General features: G+C 41.9%; 1 protein-coding gene across 4 annotated transcripts in view; it reads right to left on the bottom strand.

The window, feature by feature from the left end:
• Positions 1–2,063: 2,063 nt before the first annotated feature.
• The window catches only part of PDE8A (phosphodiesterase 8A), a 124,898-nt gene continuing 110,829 nt past the window's right edge, over positions 2,064–16,132 (bottom strand). For 3 of the 4 annotated variants that reach the window (XM_065641492.1, XM_065641494.1, XM_065641495.1), the window contains exons 17-22: positions 14,340–14,538; positions 11,363–11,580; positions 10,364–10,496; positions 4,770–4,934; positions 3,726–3,855; positions 2,064–2,961 (exon numbers count right to left, since the gene is read on the bottom strand). In XM_065641492.1, coding sequence (XP_065497564.1) covers positions 2,855–2,961; positions 3,726–3,855; positions 4,770–4,934; positions 10,364–10,496; positions 11,363–11,580; positions 14,340–14,538 — 952 coding nt within the window. In that variant the 3' untranslated portion in view covers positions 2,064–2,854. The remainder of the gene's footprint in view (positions 2,962–3,725; positions 3,856–4,769; positions 4,935–10,363; positions 10,497–11,362; positions 11,581–14,339; positions 14,539–16,132) is intronic. The other variant, XM_065641493.1, reaches the window with a different exon arrangement.

Below are 16,132 nucleotides of genomic sequence, written 5' to 3'. Positions count from 1 at the left end.
ACAGCGAAATTCGAATGATAACAGAATCAATAGAGCTGCATTGAGTGGCTGCAAATCAGTGGTTTATGTTCAATGAAATTATTGTACACCAATATGGACATAAATCTGGCTGATACGGAGGGTTGATTAGCACAGCTCTATGCTCCAAGTAATGGCATTAAAGATGCAGTGTGAATTTCAGGGAATTAATCATATCAATCACATCTTTTCAATGATGATGCATCAGGCATTTTTATAGCAGATTAAATTAACTGCTTTTACCATTCATTAGTACAACACAGAATATTAACTATGCTTACGAAGAAATATTTTTACCCCCTTCCTGCAGACATTCTCTGGACCCATTTGCTGTTACTTTTGCTCTCCTATCCTTTTTGCAGCAGGTAAGTGGAGGAGATACTGACCGTGTCATGCAGCTTCCCTCTAATGGAGCCAGAGCAGCTTTTCCTTGAACTGGACACAGGAGCCTACATGCAATAGATTAACATCAGGTGGCAAATTACAGCTGATTACCATAGGTGCCTGTATATGGAAACACAATGCAATATTGCCAGGAAAACAATGTATTCTGGCAGCCAACTCTCCCTCTCCTCGCATGTTCCCTTTGAAAATAGGATACTTGATTTTTTCAGCCTTCAGTGTAAATATATCTGCTCCTGCAGTATTGATTGTAGAACCCCCGGAAGATCAACAAAGACCCTGTGTCCTCGGTCCTACTGTTGTCACTGAGACAGTGGTGAGGTCTGGGTGCTCCTAGACAGGATCTGAGCCCCACTGGGTTGGGCGACGTACCCGCATCAATGAAGTAAAGGAAATCACGAAAGGGAATTCCCTGCCCCAACAGCATATAAAAAATACTACGTAGGAAGGGCGAGTACACAAGCAGAGTAAGGGCAGCACTGGCAAAAGGCAAGACACAAACACGAACAGTCGCAAGCTGCAACTGCTGATGGCCCTTGAGTCTCATCGGCTTGGAGACGAAGGAGGAACACAGAAACAGGTAACAACTGCAGAGGCCACCTCTTCCTTTCTTACCTGCTTTAAGGCTCCCATTGCTGCCGTCCCTGAACTCCCCCATCCACCTCTGCCCTGCTTGTGCTGCTTCAGGAATGGTTCAGACAGTCTCTCAAGTCAGTTGCCTTGGCACTGACAACACCCAGCAATTGTTTCAGTGCTGTGGGAGTGCCTTGCTGCTTGCTGGGAAGGCTGACAGGATACTCTTCTCGTCCTTCCGTGGAATTCACGTGGCGCTGCTTTTAGCTGTGAAGAGACTTGTCCAAGGGCACACAAGGGTCTGATGGGCTCGCCAAGGCCAGGCCACAAACACAGAGCCTTGCCAGCCATAAACCACCTTTCATCACCCTTAGCCAGTCCAACCCCCTCGACTCTTCCCTTCCCCGACAGCAAGTATCTTAGTTATTTTTTTAAAAGAATTTCATATATCTATTAGTCTGAAAACTACAAAGTAAACACATTCCAAATTAAATGGCTAGGACTTTGACACTTCTTAAAATACACATTTTATTATTTTCTAGTGTTTGCTATGAAGGTTTAATTCAAATTGTGAAGGTACACAGCCTTTACAAACTTCTTGAGTTAAAGGTTTTTGTGGGTGGTTTTATGTTCTGTTTCTTTCATGGCAGAGGAAAATACATAGGGTATAAAATGTTGAAATTCATTAGATGTTGCCTCCTCATATGTGCTGTGGAATGCTTTGTAGAAATACCATATAAAATAAGGCAGACTTTGTCAGGGAATTCAGTCATAAAATTTCATGGGAGAAAACAAAAAGTTCCAACATATTATTATTTTTGTAGTCAAGGGAAGATCAGGTGGCCGTCACTGGTTTGTGGGAGAACTACTGCAGTTCTGGTGCTCAGACAGTATACATTTCTTCTTTATTCTACTATTCTCAAGTGAGACCTTTTCAATAAAACTTATTTTAATTAACATAAATCAGACAATATTTAAACATACACATCTATCCTTACAGTGCAATAAAAATGTATCATTGTATAGTATTTTGTATTTGCATTATGAAAATAAAAGGTCTGTACATCAATGAAATGTATATTAATGAGTATGAATCACGTAAATTTGTAATGCATCTAAAGTTGGCTTTGGCTTTTAAGTATTTATAAATTCATAGAAAATATTGAACATCTAACAAAATAAATAAAACATATCATTTTAATCATAGATGCTAACGATCAACCTCAAAAATTCTTGTGTTATTTTTTACATTTGCTACTAAATTTCTTAAAGAGAACTCACTTTCAGTAGTGCTCAGAAGTGAATGATTGCACCTTCTGTGATGTGAAAAAATAGAGTACATGTATTTTTCATAGATCAAAAATTCCTTCATAGAGAGTTGCATTTTAAATGTCTGATTGTTCTATGTAACTGTCTTAAGTGCTCGTAAAAAGCATGTAGCTTTCTCATAAAAGCTGTGAGTCTCTATTAATAGATATTTCTTTTTCACTTGCAGGATCGAGGATTAAGCCAAATCTCCTAGTGAATGTCCTTCTTATGAGGATTCTTCAAGGTTTTCTGGCTTCACACACTGCTATGAAGATATCGCAACAATATGTTCACTAATAAACCCCCTTCAGTACAAGTACTGCAGCAATCCAGTGTAATTCCACTTGATAGGCTTATTTCTTTGGAGTCCGCACATGGTAGTTTGTGGAAGTCAACTGCTGACCTCATGTTCTCTTGAATTTGAAAGTTCCCAAGCGCATGGGCTTGCCTTACTGTAATACTGAAGAGACCAAAACAAATCTGAAATCACATGAATAAGTGAGCTTGAATAAATATGCGTCTGGTTAGTAAATTACACACCATGGTCTAATTGCTATTCTGGTGGTGGTCGAAGGCTCCGCAGCTTCCTTTCATCTAGTCCTTTCCAGTATTTAAAGTTATTATCCAGATGCTGCATCAAATTTGGCAGGTCTGCAAATGCTAGAGAAGAAAGGGCAGAGTGTATTTAGTTTGCAGAATTGAAACAGTCACATGACTCTGTCGGCTTAAATATCATTTGAAATGTCTGGGCAGCTGTGTTAAATAGGAAAGCTTAAATCTGTCATACTGATACTCAAAACGGTTTTGGCTCTATAGCTCTCATCACTCACGTATCGCTCAGGCCACCAACAACTGTTCTGTAAGTCTACTTAACACTGGTATTGCAAGTCCCAGCAAAGGGACCCAGTTTTCCAGGAGGGACATAGCTAATTATGTTTGTAATTTTTCTGCTTCATCAAATCTCAGTCACATGTCATGATCTGGCATTCAGGAGAGTCACATTTCTGACCACTTTTACCACGGAGGCAGCACTTGGAAGGAAACAGCTGCTCCCCCAAGCAGTTTCCAGACTGTAGAAATTTGTCTTGAAGAATAACTGATACTAACATGGACAAAATGACTGTGCCCAAAGTACTATCCAGGAGAATACGTTCTGTTCTCCATTTACAGAGAAGCAAGTTTAAAGCGAAGAAAGTTAAACATTGCCTGAACCTAATATATTAAAGGGAATCCAGAAGAACGGCTTGTAGCAGTATCGAAATACTTCTGAGCAATAATGAAGTTATTAAGCTTACTTGAACTGCAGAGATCGTCCCTTTTTCCCCCCTTTCTTTAGGAGCCATAAGAAAGCAATTTTATATCACAGTAGTTTCAAGTGTTCACAAAATACATCTTGTCAGGAAATATAGCAGAGTTTTACTTACCATCCCAGGCATCAAACATATCAGTGATGAAGTAATCAATGAATGATATTTGGGATTTGGGGATGCTGCAAGTATTTCTGTCAAAAACTGGCATCACGACAGGTAAACCTTGCCTCTTTTCTTCATCAGTCTGCAGAAAAACACTCTCGTGATTATTCATCTAAGACAAATTCTGTTAATGGGCTTCGTTTAGCAGCAGATTGTTTGGCACTGACTAGAGCATGCAACTGCTAAATCAACAGAGGAATCTGAATAAATCTGAAGAAGCAGCAATTTAATTTTAAGCACCTAGTTGTCTAGGTTTCAGCAAAACAGCAGACAAATAGTGCCTTCCAGTGTTTGCCACAAAGTGATACATTTACGTTCTGCATCCACACAGAGAGCTGACCCTAAGTAACTTCACACATTACTGATTAAGTTATGACTGCTTTGGAGATGAAAGATGCTCAGCTATTCTCAATCTCTGATGGAAGCGACATTCTGTACAACTCAGAGATGGCAAAATATCTGGTTTTAACCTCTTTCTCCCCACCTCAAAGTACCAAGTCCCAATTGCAGTATTTGGTCTATCATCTGTAATAATGACTCTGCCCCCTCCTTCTCCCAATCTTCTTAAAACCCTTCTTCAGCACAGGTCTTACAGCATTTCTTGGAGGGAGTGCTGTTCCTATGCTAACACCAGGACCTGACGATCCTGTTCTTGAGGCACAGCCCGCACGGGGGTGTGCAGAAGGCGCCTTCCTCTGCCTCTTGTGATGCGAATGCATTTGCAGACAAACTCAAAAAGCCCAGCTCCAAACTGAACAACTCGAAAGCTTACATTTTTTAAAAACCTGAACTGTAGAAGTTGTCAACTTTCATCTCTCTGAAGGCATCTAGTCTTGTATCGGCGTGAGTAATATCCCGTTATTTAAAATTTAAAAGTTGTTTATTTTTCGCATTGGGTAATGCAGCCTTAGATGTTCTGCGGCAGCGTAGGCGCCCTTCTTTTCCCTATTAAAGAGATGCTGATGGAATTTCAGCAGCCCATTTTAGCTGCCTTACCTGTGCAAAGTACTCCTCGGAGATGCGTCCTGCCCACTCAATACACTGTTCCATGGGTCTGCACGGGTTGGAAATGTCAGCACACTTTATCAACATGCGTTTGATAAGGATACGGTTTTCGGGAGACGTGAGAACGGTTTTGACTGACTCTCCATCACCATTATTCTGCAACATTCAAGAATTAAAAACAATCCATTAGCAAGATCTCTGTGCACTTACTCAAAAGCTTTGAGCCCTGGGAATGCTTTCAGCAGATCCTGCAGGGATCAGTCCTGCTACCAGATACCATATTTGATGTCCAACCAAATTTATAGGGGGATTATGAATGTTAGCCACAGCTCTGAACTAGCGCTGAACTCCAGCTTCTGGATTCAGTCACTGTCTTTGTGACAGATCTCTTGGGCGTCTTTGGGCAAGTCATCTAATCCCTCTCTGCCTCCTTAAAAGTGTGGAGAGGATCCATTCATCACTACACACATAGTTATGAGCACTCTGTAGGCAGAGAAATGTAATTCTCTGCTGAAATCCAAGGATTAATGGACTTGCACATTAAGAGTGGAATAGCTGGTTTAAAAAAAAGGACTGACCCGAGATGCATGGTCATCATCTGCACACAAACCTCATCAGCATGGGCATCAATCACTCTGACAGCACTGCTGCTATTAGGAGAGTCAGATCCCACACTGCCTCCGGGCACGCTCCTCGTTCCCTTCCACTGCAGCCATGTCAGTCCATCAGTCTCTGACCTGACTGGGAATTTTGCTTTCTCAGAGTTCATCAGTACTAAAGCAATATATTAGAAACATGGTTCCGAATAGTCTCATCTTGCCTCTGCAAGTCTAGGAAAGTTTTCAGCCCACACGCAGCTTATATTTGGTTCCCAGGCTGCACATAAAAGCACGTCAATGGTACTCTATATTTGGAGCTATACAGCTAATATGAGTAAAGGCTCTGATGATCCAGATTAGAAGCTCTTTTCTGTGGAGCTTTGATGAAGTAAATTTCCAAGGGACAGAGATTCAGGATTAAAATATCTTAAAAAATTATGTATAAGCACAACATTATTACTTGACTCTTTCGGGATAGGTAGTTATAGAAATTCAAAATACAGTCTACTTGGAATAGAAACTCTTTGAAAGCAAGAAATACACTAGACTTTCCTGGCACCTAACAAGGTCTTGGTCTATAGTCAGAGCAGTGAAGTAATAACAGTAATAGTAATAATAATGATAATAGTAATAATAATAATAATGTGCCACCAGTTCCTGCAGTATGAAGAGGGAGATATAAAGCAGCAGAAGCATTCTGATCTCTTATTAGGACATATTTTTCAGAAGAAAGTTCTTGTGGGGAAAAAGTTCTTCATGAAGGAAGAAACTGACAATAATAATTTTAAAAAATTATTTGGTGGCATACTGGCACAGAAACACCAGCTCCACAGTTCCTACCAAAATGAGACTCCCAAAGCATTTATTTTCCCTCATTTTTAGAAATGTAGAAGGGAAAATACGGAGGAAACAAAAGTGAGGCGCGTACATCTCCAAAGGCATGGCAAAATTACATATGAGAAAGGCAAAGTGAAGTGATGGAAGCTCCGGAAACACAATCAGGGTGTAAAAATTAAGCATGGAAAATGATTAGAGATCATTCAGTTAAGGATAGTAGAGAATATCCTAGTAGGTAAATCACCAGGAATCAAAAAAGGATGTTCGCTTCCATGATCTGTTCAAACCAAGGGCACAGTTCTACTTGCTGGATGCGGATGTCTTGGGAATAAAATGTGCTAACTGTGCTTAGTCCCAGCATCCTGCTCAGAGTGCAGAGGTGTCCCTGCATGTCAGATGTTGGCTTCCTGTCATAGGCTTCGGTGACATCATGAAGGGAAATGGGAGGATAAAGGACGCTGGAGCTGGAAAGGTTTTTTTTCAGTTTATGAAACAAAAGAAGAAAGGAAACAAACAGAGCAGCTTCTCAGCATGGCTCTTTGAACAAATATGTATAAAAATAATAAATAAAAAAGTAAGTGGAACTATCCCATTTGGAACACACGGTTGGCAGCTCAGCCTGCAAACACTACACTGAGTCACTGCCATGGCTGGAAACCTGGCCAGGAAACACACGCTGCTGCTGCAACCAGATAGACAACCAGGCCTGAAAGAGGATCTGCCAGTGCTGTTCTGCGAGTAATGACCACAGTAAATGACTGGGTTTACCCGCTCACACACTACAAGCCTTTTAGTAGGAACCTGCTGAAATGGGAAACTCCCAACCAAAAGAAGGGAAATATTTTTCTTCTTGTTTTCAATAGAAGTTATATAGCCTTTGTCTTTCTTCCTCTCCTGGGGCAGAATTTGCCTTCTGGGACAGATTATTTCCCTTCAGCCCCAGGGGCTCAAGGGCAGAATTAAACGTTTGATTTCTATATGTCACTGTATTTGTTTTTACTGTCTGACTGTACAGGTCCAAGCCTCGTCCTTCAGCAGCAACAGCTATTCAGCTCTCCAGAACAGGCAAGAGAAGGAGTTTGCCTCTTTGGATGGATCCTGCTGCTCAAAAAACTTCTGCATCCCAATTCCTGGGGCTGCAAGGAGGGGCTCTGTGCACCACGCCAGGCCAGCACAGAGCCCTCCGGCAGGAGCAGCTGCCCAGGAGGGTTTGGCAGCGCCGGGCTCAGCAGGCACAGGACACTGCACCCAGCAGCAGCTGCTCCCTTGTTCTCCTCCATGGCTTCGATGCCGAACGCTGCTACGCTTGCCCAGAGAGGCTGCCCAACTGCATCCCTGCAGATTTCCAAGAGCTATAAAGACAAGCCATTTCTTAGGAGCATTGAGAGAACAGGTCCTCTGGTGAGCCCACATGGCAGACAGCACCGAGGGGTGAGCAGGGGTGCGGTAGGCAGCAGTGGGATGAATAAAGCAGCTCCTGCATCTGCAGACTATCGTGCACAGACAGCAAAGCGTCCTGGCTTTTCCTGGCCAGCTCACTTGCTTGTAATCTACCAAGAATTGCTCCCCCTTCTTGTCTTCTTGATTGTTACAATCAAGGAATGGAGCAGAGAAATGCTTAGCCTCACAACTTTGAATCCATTTTGCTGGCCTTACGCTTCCATTAAAAATGTCTACCAGGCTTTCAAATAAATGTATCGGTGTGATATTTCTTTACATTGTTCTACGCAAAACTGGTTCTGTGGAAAATTCCACAATCATAAATTAATACATACACACGTTTAAAAAAAAGGTCTACAATGAAACAGCTTGATCATGTACTACCAGGGTTGTAGGCTAGGCTGCAGGCTGACACTTCACATTAAAAGATTTTGTTTAATACTGTTCATAACTGCCAATTTAAATTGTTTGGTTGAAGTTTCCCCACCAGGTGTCCACCTCAGGCAAAGATTTTTTTTTTTCCCTCCTGAAAACTGCAGTTAAAAATGTTTTGGTGGCTTCTAAATACGAGGTCAGGAGAAACAGACTCTTAATGCTGTTGTTAATTACTGCTGGTTTTCTCTTTTTTAATACCCTCGCATCTTTATGAGTGAGGACCTGGAATTTAGTCAGAGGGATGGTTTTGGGGCAAACCAGTCACCACCCCTGTGAAAATCTGCTTGACAAATTACAAGCTTTGGAGAAAAAAAAGCTGTGGTTTGCGTAGACTCAAGAGGGATTGCTGGAGCCTGGGACTGGAAGGACTCTCTCTGGCCGTGCTGGCCCGAGCCCGAGCTGGCTGTGGCACAAGGAGCCTGTCTCTCCTGTACTCACAGTAACCAAACCTGCAGAAAAACAGCAGCAGGGGAGACGGGGTTGTTGTCTGGGTGCAAAAAAGGGGAAGAGAAGGAGCAGAGTGGCACAAAAGTCCTGGGAACTGTGAAGGAGAGAGGAGGCTCATGAGCAACCAGAACTGGACGAGGGGTGAAGGCTGACAAAGAGGGACTTGTTGAGTGAGGAAGCTGGTGCTGGGACACGGAGGAGGAAGAGAGGCAGAGCTAGAGGGAAGGCAAGGAGCACAGCGGTGGGTGAGGAGTGAAAACAGGAGGACAAGACAGGGCAGCGAAGGGGCTTTGAAGTCAAAACAGAGTCAGTGAAAAACAGAATCCGATGAAACTGCTAAGGGCTGACTGCATCACGTGCATATAAATGGAGTCATTATGTTGAAAAGATCCTGTCACTTGGTAACCTTTCACAACAACTTTACAATCTAAGCCTGGTTTTCACTGTACTTCCTTTATTTGTAATAGGTAGGAGACCAACTGTGCTAAGCTTTTGTTATGGCTTAGCTATTAAACGATCAACCTAAGGACAAATGTGTGCACAAACTAGTTCTGGTCTTCTCTAGGTTCTGGTAGCAGGGAACAGGCACTTGTAACAAAGTGTAGATACATCCTGGGCAGTGAACTTCATAATTACATAAGGTCGAACACAGCACCCTCAAAAATCAACAGTTATAGTCTGTCTGTGACTTTAAGTCCCTTTCTGCACCGTGAGGCTGTCTGGGAAGAATACTTCATAACCACAGACTTCACAGCTGTTCTCCTAGTTTAGTCAGTAAGACCAGAATCCTACTGGGACTTTGGCTTCACATAGTTCTCATTAGTAGTGCTGGGTGTCAAGAACAAAGCTAATTCTAGCATATGCCCCTGTGGACAAAGGTACTCCCCTCCAGTTAAGCTCCAATCTGCTTCTGATGGGTGAAGGAACAAGACCTGTTGCTCTCCAGCCTTCAGATAATAAGACGACTTCCTCCCCCATTACACACAACAGTCATAAATGTGGCTTTCTAAAAAACACGGTAAGAAAACATAGAAAACCGTAACAGCTCCTGCAGGACATTGCCACCGATGCAAACTTTATTATAACCATTTCTGAAAGTCTTCTCTTTGCAAAAAACATTCCAACCAAATTACACACTGCTCTTACTGGCAACAAAACTGCTGGTTGAGGCTGTTACTGAAACTGGTGTGGGTTTCCAGAATGAGTTCTTAACAGGCAATTTCATTGTGTCCACGGGGTTCCAGATGGCTATTGATTATGTCTATATGATACATAATGCCACTATCATCTATTTTAAAGATTAAAAACCGAAGTAGACAGAAACCCCATGAATGCTGCCAGGCAGCGCTGAAGGCTGAGGGGCCTCATTTCCAGAGAATGCACCATCTGGCAGTCAATATACCTGCCCTTATGCTGCTCTCCTGTTGTGAGGGAATATTTCAGTTTCTGTTCTGAGGCAAATCTTGGCCCTTTTGCAGAAAGAGCCAAAAACCGTGCGGGGTCTTGCCACTAGCACTCTCTCCATGGGAGCGACTGGGTTCATCAAAATCACATTTTTAACAGGAAAATACACAACCCAAGCTTCTGGTCCCAAGTACATCATCATAGCACTGCAATATTAATAGGATCCAAGTGAGTTCTACTCATCCTCAGAAAGTGTGACAACCATGTTAAGCAGAAAGGCATTCAAACCCAGAGGTGAAACATTTCTAGTCTCTCTCCACGTTTCTGATAAACTTTCTCTGAACACCATGTGGGGATTTCCTGCTGCCAAGGTTTCCCAGCACCTGCCTAGTCATTTTAAGGAGGACTTCCAGTGTTGCTTACCCCATTTTCTTCTAGTGCTGCCAAGGGTTTATTAATGCTGTTGACAAACTTGTTGACATGCTCAAAGTGCTTTGTCATTTCTGTTGCTAAGACCATGTCAATAATGGCTTGGCGAAGGGTTCGATACTCATTCCTGTTTAAAGAAGGAAACAATTAAGAATGCTGGCTAGTTCACAACGGGCTGCTTGCTGAAACAAGTCTAACAAAAACACTACAGACCATTTCCGTTGAAGAGAGGTGCTGGGGGAAGAAAGAACAGTAAGAAAGGCTTGGGCAGCTGCATCTACGCTGGATGAAGTACCTTTTGGTGTGCCAAGACATATGTGCTAGAGGCACGACTGGACCTCTAGGAGAAACAGCGCAAGAGCTGGTCAGAACAGAGACAGCAGCTCCTCAGGAAGGCTGCCAGGACATGCCGCACCAACACGTTCCCAAGGCTTTCAGCACAGACGCTCGGCACTGGCTCGTACTCCAGCCATGTTTGCAGCAATGCTTTTCTCCTGTATCTTTAGAGGACCGAGGCAATGGTCACATCATCGCCCTAAATGCCTTTTTAGGCTGGAAGAAGAACAACAGGTCCTTCACTATCCTTCCCAGCGCAAAGAGGCATTTAATTTTTGACTGATGCTCTGTCATTCTTTCTATCCTTGTTCTACCCAACAAACATCTACCCACTCAGCCATAGCTTGTCTTCTACATCCAATGATACAAAATTATTCTTCTAGACTTGCTAACATTCAGATTTACACTAAATTCCTTAGAAAGGATCTACCTTTTTATTCATGCATGGAACTGAAACCATGGGATTACTCCTAAGTCCGTGCAGGACAGGCAGAAGCCCTCTACTGGTTTAGAAGCAAACTTCTATAAGGGCTGCAGACAGTTATATCCACAAGGCACTGCCCTCCTCTAGGATGCTTGTTTGCATTATCTTATGTTACACGGAAGAAAGTGAGAGATGTTAGTGGGCAGACACAGGACCCTGGGTTTTAAGCTTACCTCTCCATGTTTTTAAATATATTGCATTTGTCATCCTGGGTGGTGAGCTGGAAAGCCAGGGCAGCATGATGGCTCTCCAGCACTGCAGTGTCGTTGTAGAGAATTGCCAGCTCGCTGCCAGCATTGCACAGGAAAGAATTTGTTCTTCCTGGGTGATCCACGTCATGAACTGTGGCAGCAATAAGTGCAGCAACCTCGTCAATCGGATCCAAAGTTTGCTGAAAATAGAAGGATGCTTAGTTTTTCTGGCAGACTCATTAGAAACCCTACTCTGTCCATAAGATTAAGCCAAGTTGCTGAGGAAAAAAAGCCAGAACTCTGAAGATCAGCAAGGGTCAGATGTTCTAGACAGAGCAATGGAAAATTCATTATAAGCTTCATTGAACACTGCATGACTTTTTTGGCCATTTTGTGCCTCTTGAATTTTGCCTCAGCTGCACCTTTGACAAAGCACGTCAAATTAAACAAAGTAATAAATTAGTTCATGTTTTCTAACAACAAAGAAACCACCTTCACTTGGAGCTAGGGTATTTGGCTTGGCAAAAAGACCAATACTGCTAAAAATTATTCCATTTCCAGCAGACCCCTTCATTTCTTTTGGATACTTAATTAGTCCTAATCGCCTTCCACTTATGTGATGGCTAGATTTACAATTTGTAAGGAATGTTTCCCATATATCTAGTTCAATAATAACAGAGTCCTGGGGCTACAGCTAATATGAATTCTATGAAGACTACTTGATGGTTTACATCCATTGGAAAATTCCATGATACTCTGTTCTATAATTTCGGTGTCAGATTCTGATTCTCTTAGCATGCTGCACTCCATGCTTTATTTCTACTTACGCTGGTCATTGCTTTTTGTCTAATTATACCTACTCTATAATGAAATACAGAACTATCTGTGTTTGAGGGTTTTAATACTGTATTAATAGCATAAAGGAGAAAAAGAACCAAGCATCATAGAAACATATTGTATATGCTGTGTTTATACTGGGCTTTTTGTAAGGGATCACAGATACAAAACAATTATGTTAAAAATTTTAATAAAATGAAAGAGACACAGGAGCGGAAATGTTCCCAGTTGAATGTGAGAGCAGGACAGATAATTTCCACTCCAATTAACTTGAATTTAAGGTCCAAATTCTCTCCTGGCTTTGACAGTACCATTCAGGATGGTTAGACTTGGTAGGTAAAAAGACAACCCCTACCGTACCGTACATCTCCCAAATTAATGCAGTGACTTCACTTTGATGGAGTCTTATTCATTGATCTTATTCATTGAGGCCTGTCAAGAGGGTCTTGTGGACAACAAGAAAAGGCAAATAATTATTTCTACTCTAGGTTCATGGTTAACATTGTCTGAAACACTATCTGCCACGTGTTAGCGTCTTCCTTCTTGCTTTCAGCTGCTGCTCATTGGATTCTATTTTTGTGGTATGAAGTTAGGAGAGATTTTTAGAACAGGTTCTCCCCATAAGGACACACTGACCAGTGCTCAGTCTGGCTGAGACAGACCTGTGCGGATGGGAAGTGGCCAGAAACTGGACAATACCTGACCTGTAGGACCACAGCAGTGTATCTCACGTTTATTTCCCGAGTCTGACATAACAAACTTTGCCGGGATTTACAGCACCTTTACCCCAATTTGAGGTAAAGGATTCTAAATTTGCCATCCTAACTCCTGTGGCACAGATGTAGAAATGATTCTGATAATACTGCTGCAATTTGGGAGACAGAAAAATTTCCCAGGCAAGAACAGAGTTCAATTTACTGAAAAAAAATTGTCTCAGCGTGAGTCTGAGTGGCAGAATCTGGCCTTCTGTATTTAGGTTAAGTTGAACTCTGGACAACACAAAAGCAGCTGGGCTGTAACTTTGAAAAGATAAAGGGAGAATTTTGAACTTTGATCCTGCTCCTGCTGCAACATTTTTTTCCCTTCCTATGCCTACAGAGGAATGGAAATAACATTCTGGAAAAGGAGGAGGCAGTCATGCTTCTGTGGCATTGAAATGAGTCCAGATATTGTCTGGTTTTCATAGATATTCTTGGGAAGACCAGCTAAACCTCTGGCAAATCAAGGGCTGAAAATATCCAGTGAAGTTCTATTCCCACTTGGCATATAGTGTGTGTAAGTCAGCCTCTGGAGAGCACACTAATGAGCTGCAGCTCCAGGTTAGGGGACTTACTACAGTTTTAATGAGCTGTCAGAAGCTTGTTTACAGTCACAAATGTCTCAGCCCAGTGCCCACCACTAGCACTACCCTTAGGTGGGCCAACTCGGGGTAGAAATTTCTATCCAAAACTGCAACTCAGAAATATGTACTACCACTCCACTGCATACACATGCAAGCACTGTTTTAATTCCACTTCTCCAGTCTGCCCTCTGGGCATGTGAGGACAAAGTTTGCTCTGATTTATTCTGGTTGTCAGTGTCTCTAATTTGCCAGTGGGTGTTATGGTACAAGGAACTTTGAGAAGTAATGTGTTTCAATACTCTTCTCCAATGCAGTCTCTTTAAGCCTCAGGGCATCTTGTCCAGTGGGTGATGTGGCTTTGGAAGCACTAAACCTATTTTATGGTCTATACTGTTCTGGGAGTCTTCTGCAAAATTACCATCACAAGGCGTAAGATGTGGTGATTTATTACATTAAATCTGTATATGGTATGTACCACCACAAAAATAATCATGCCATTTGCTCACTCATCTGAGGAAGTTTAACTATAAGAAGATTTTGTTTTAAAAGGAGATTTCTTATCCTTCCATCAAGAATAGCTTGATTCCGGTAATATTAGTGTCCATCTTTCCACACATTCTATAAGACAGATCCCAGAACTCATGTAAAGCAGCCCAGTTCTCTGACCTCAGAGTTACTAAACTGGAAGGCACTTGGCTCTTGACACCTTTTTTAGAGACATCTTCCTTTGATTGCACTTGTACTTCCCACCTACACTGTTTCTTATAAATATGGACTTACCTTTACTCTTTCTTTAGACAAGAAATAAGCAGTGGCATGTAGTACATCTGCTGAATGAGTAGAATTATGGTAGGAGTTGGAGGCATGGTAGTTGGCTTCGATAACTTGTAACCATGACCTCAGAGTTGATTCTGAACAGTTTAGGAATTCACAGATTCCAAAGCGAGCAAATATTTTGAGACCCAGATAAACCAAAGGCCTGTGGAGAAAAATAAACATAAAGTTTCAAAACAAATGAGGTTGAAAGAATATTACATAGTATAACTAGTATTAATCTATACAGCATTTTTAACCAGTGACATGTCAGATTAAGGATTTGTTACAGAATTACAGTCCAGACTTGGAGAAATTCTCTGCCTGTCACATGCACACTCCCAGAATCATGCCAGTTCCTGACACTTCCAGCAATATTAAAAAGGCTCCATATTTCTGCTGTTCTACATGTAGCAGTATTTTGGGGCTTGGAGAGTCTATACTGGGTAAATGTAAACTGCAGTGAGAATGAGATAAATTAGCAAGTACTGTACTCTGCACATGAGAGGAAGGAGGTGATCTTGCTGCTGCCAGAGATTCCTAAACCAGCTTGTTTACAGCTAGATTAAGTGTATCTATACGACACAATGCTGCAACCGCTGTTCTTTGTGCACTGCAGATCTTGTCCATCTCTGTACGCCCACCCTCGCGGGCTTCCACCGCCCACTGACTGCGTGCAATAGAGGATGAGGGAGGGAGGTGTTCTGGCAGCAAATGACTGGGCCAGGGTTTGCCATTTCTAGAAGACAAGGGCCAGATGAACCTTCAGGCGAACCCAGTCCGAGAGCTGTCTCCAAAAATAGCCAACATCACTGCATCCCAGTGCTCTTGCTTCTCCCAGGTCGAACTGCACAATTTAAACCCACATGACTAGCAGTTGAATGACGACCAGAACAGCAGTACAGAATATTTCCAACCTGAAAGTTGTGCAATATGTTTAATAGAGCAAATGTAAAAAAATCAAGTTTTAGTCCACTAGTCTTTTTTTAAATCCAGTTAATACCACTGTTTTCTTGTCCAATACATTTTTGCTTAAGAACAACAGGTATAGCAGTAAATATTTTCAAACGTGGATTCTTAAAAATAGATCTTAAGCCCTTATTTTGGCATCTCACTTCACTGCTTTATTGTGGATGCATCAGGCACTCTGATTTCTAGCTGCACCTGAGAGGTGAGGTCATTTGGAGTTGGATGTACATCTTCTGGCAAAAACACTCAGCAAGACTGTGTCATATATTACAATCATAATATACTAAAATTAAATCCCCCTGACTCCCCACCATGTAGCACTGTCAGACAAAGGTCCGTCCTGGTTTCTCTGTCATGGAACTGTAATGCACTAAATCTTAGATTGAATGAATTATTGGCTTTACTACCATATGTCTGCTTGGACTTGAAGACAATACTAATAACATATTCATAGTTGTGATTCATTGAAGATCACTTTAATTCTCTTAATAAATGAATTGCCTTTATTTAAACACAGCAGGAAGCAATCATCATTACAATACCTTTAATAAGAGGACAGGCAACAAAGTACCTCTTTTGTCCCACTGTGATCTCTCCAATCAATAAGAACAGAGAAACCTATCTGGTGATCTCATGCATGTTGGCTGCGATAATTAATTCTTAAGTTACTGCAATGTGTATATTAAATGTTCTAAATCGCACAGACAAGACTACATTTTGACTTTTTTTTTAATTACTGTATCTGTAGCATATCATTAGAAGTGGGAACATAGTAAAGCAAAAAATATGCC

The sequence above is a fragment of the Caloenas nicobarica genome, chromosome 10 (assembly GCF_036013445.1).
Source record: "Caloenas nicobarica isolate bCalNic1 chromosome 10, bCalNic1.hap1, whole genome shotgun sequence".
Lineage (NCBI taxonomy): Eukaryota > Metazoa > Chordata > Aves > Columbiformes > Columbidae > Caloenas > Caloenas nicobarica.
This window is presented reverse-complemented; position numbering and strand designations above follow the sequence as displayed.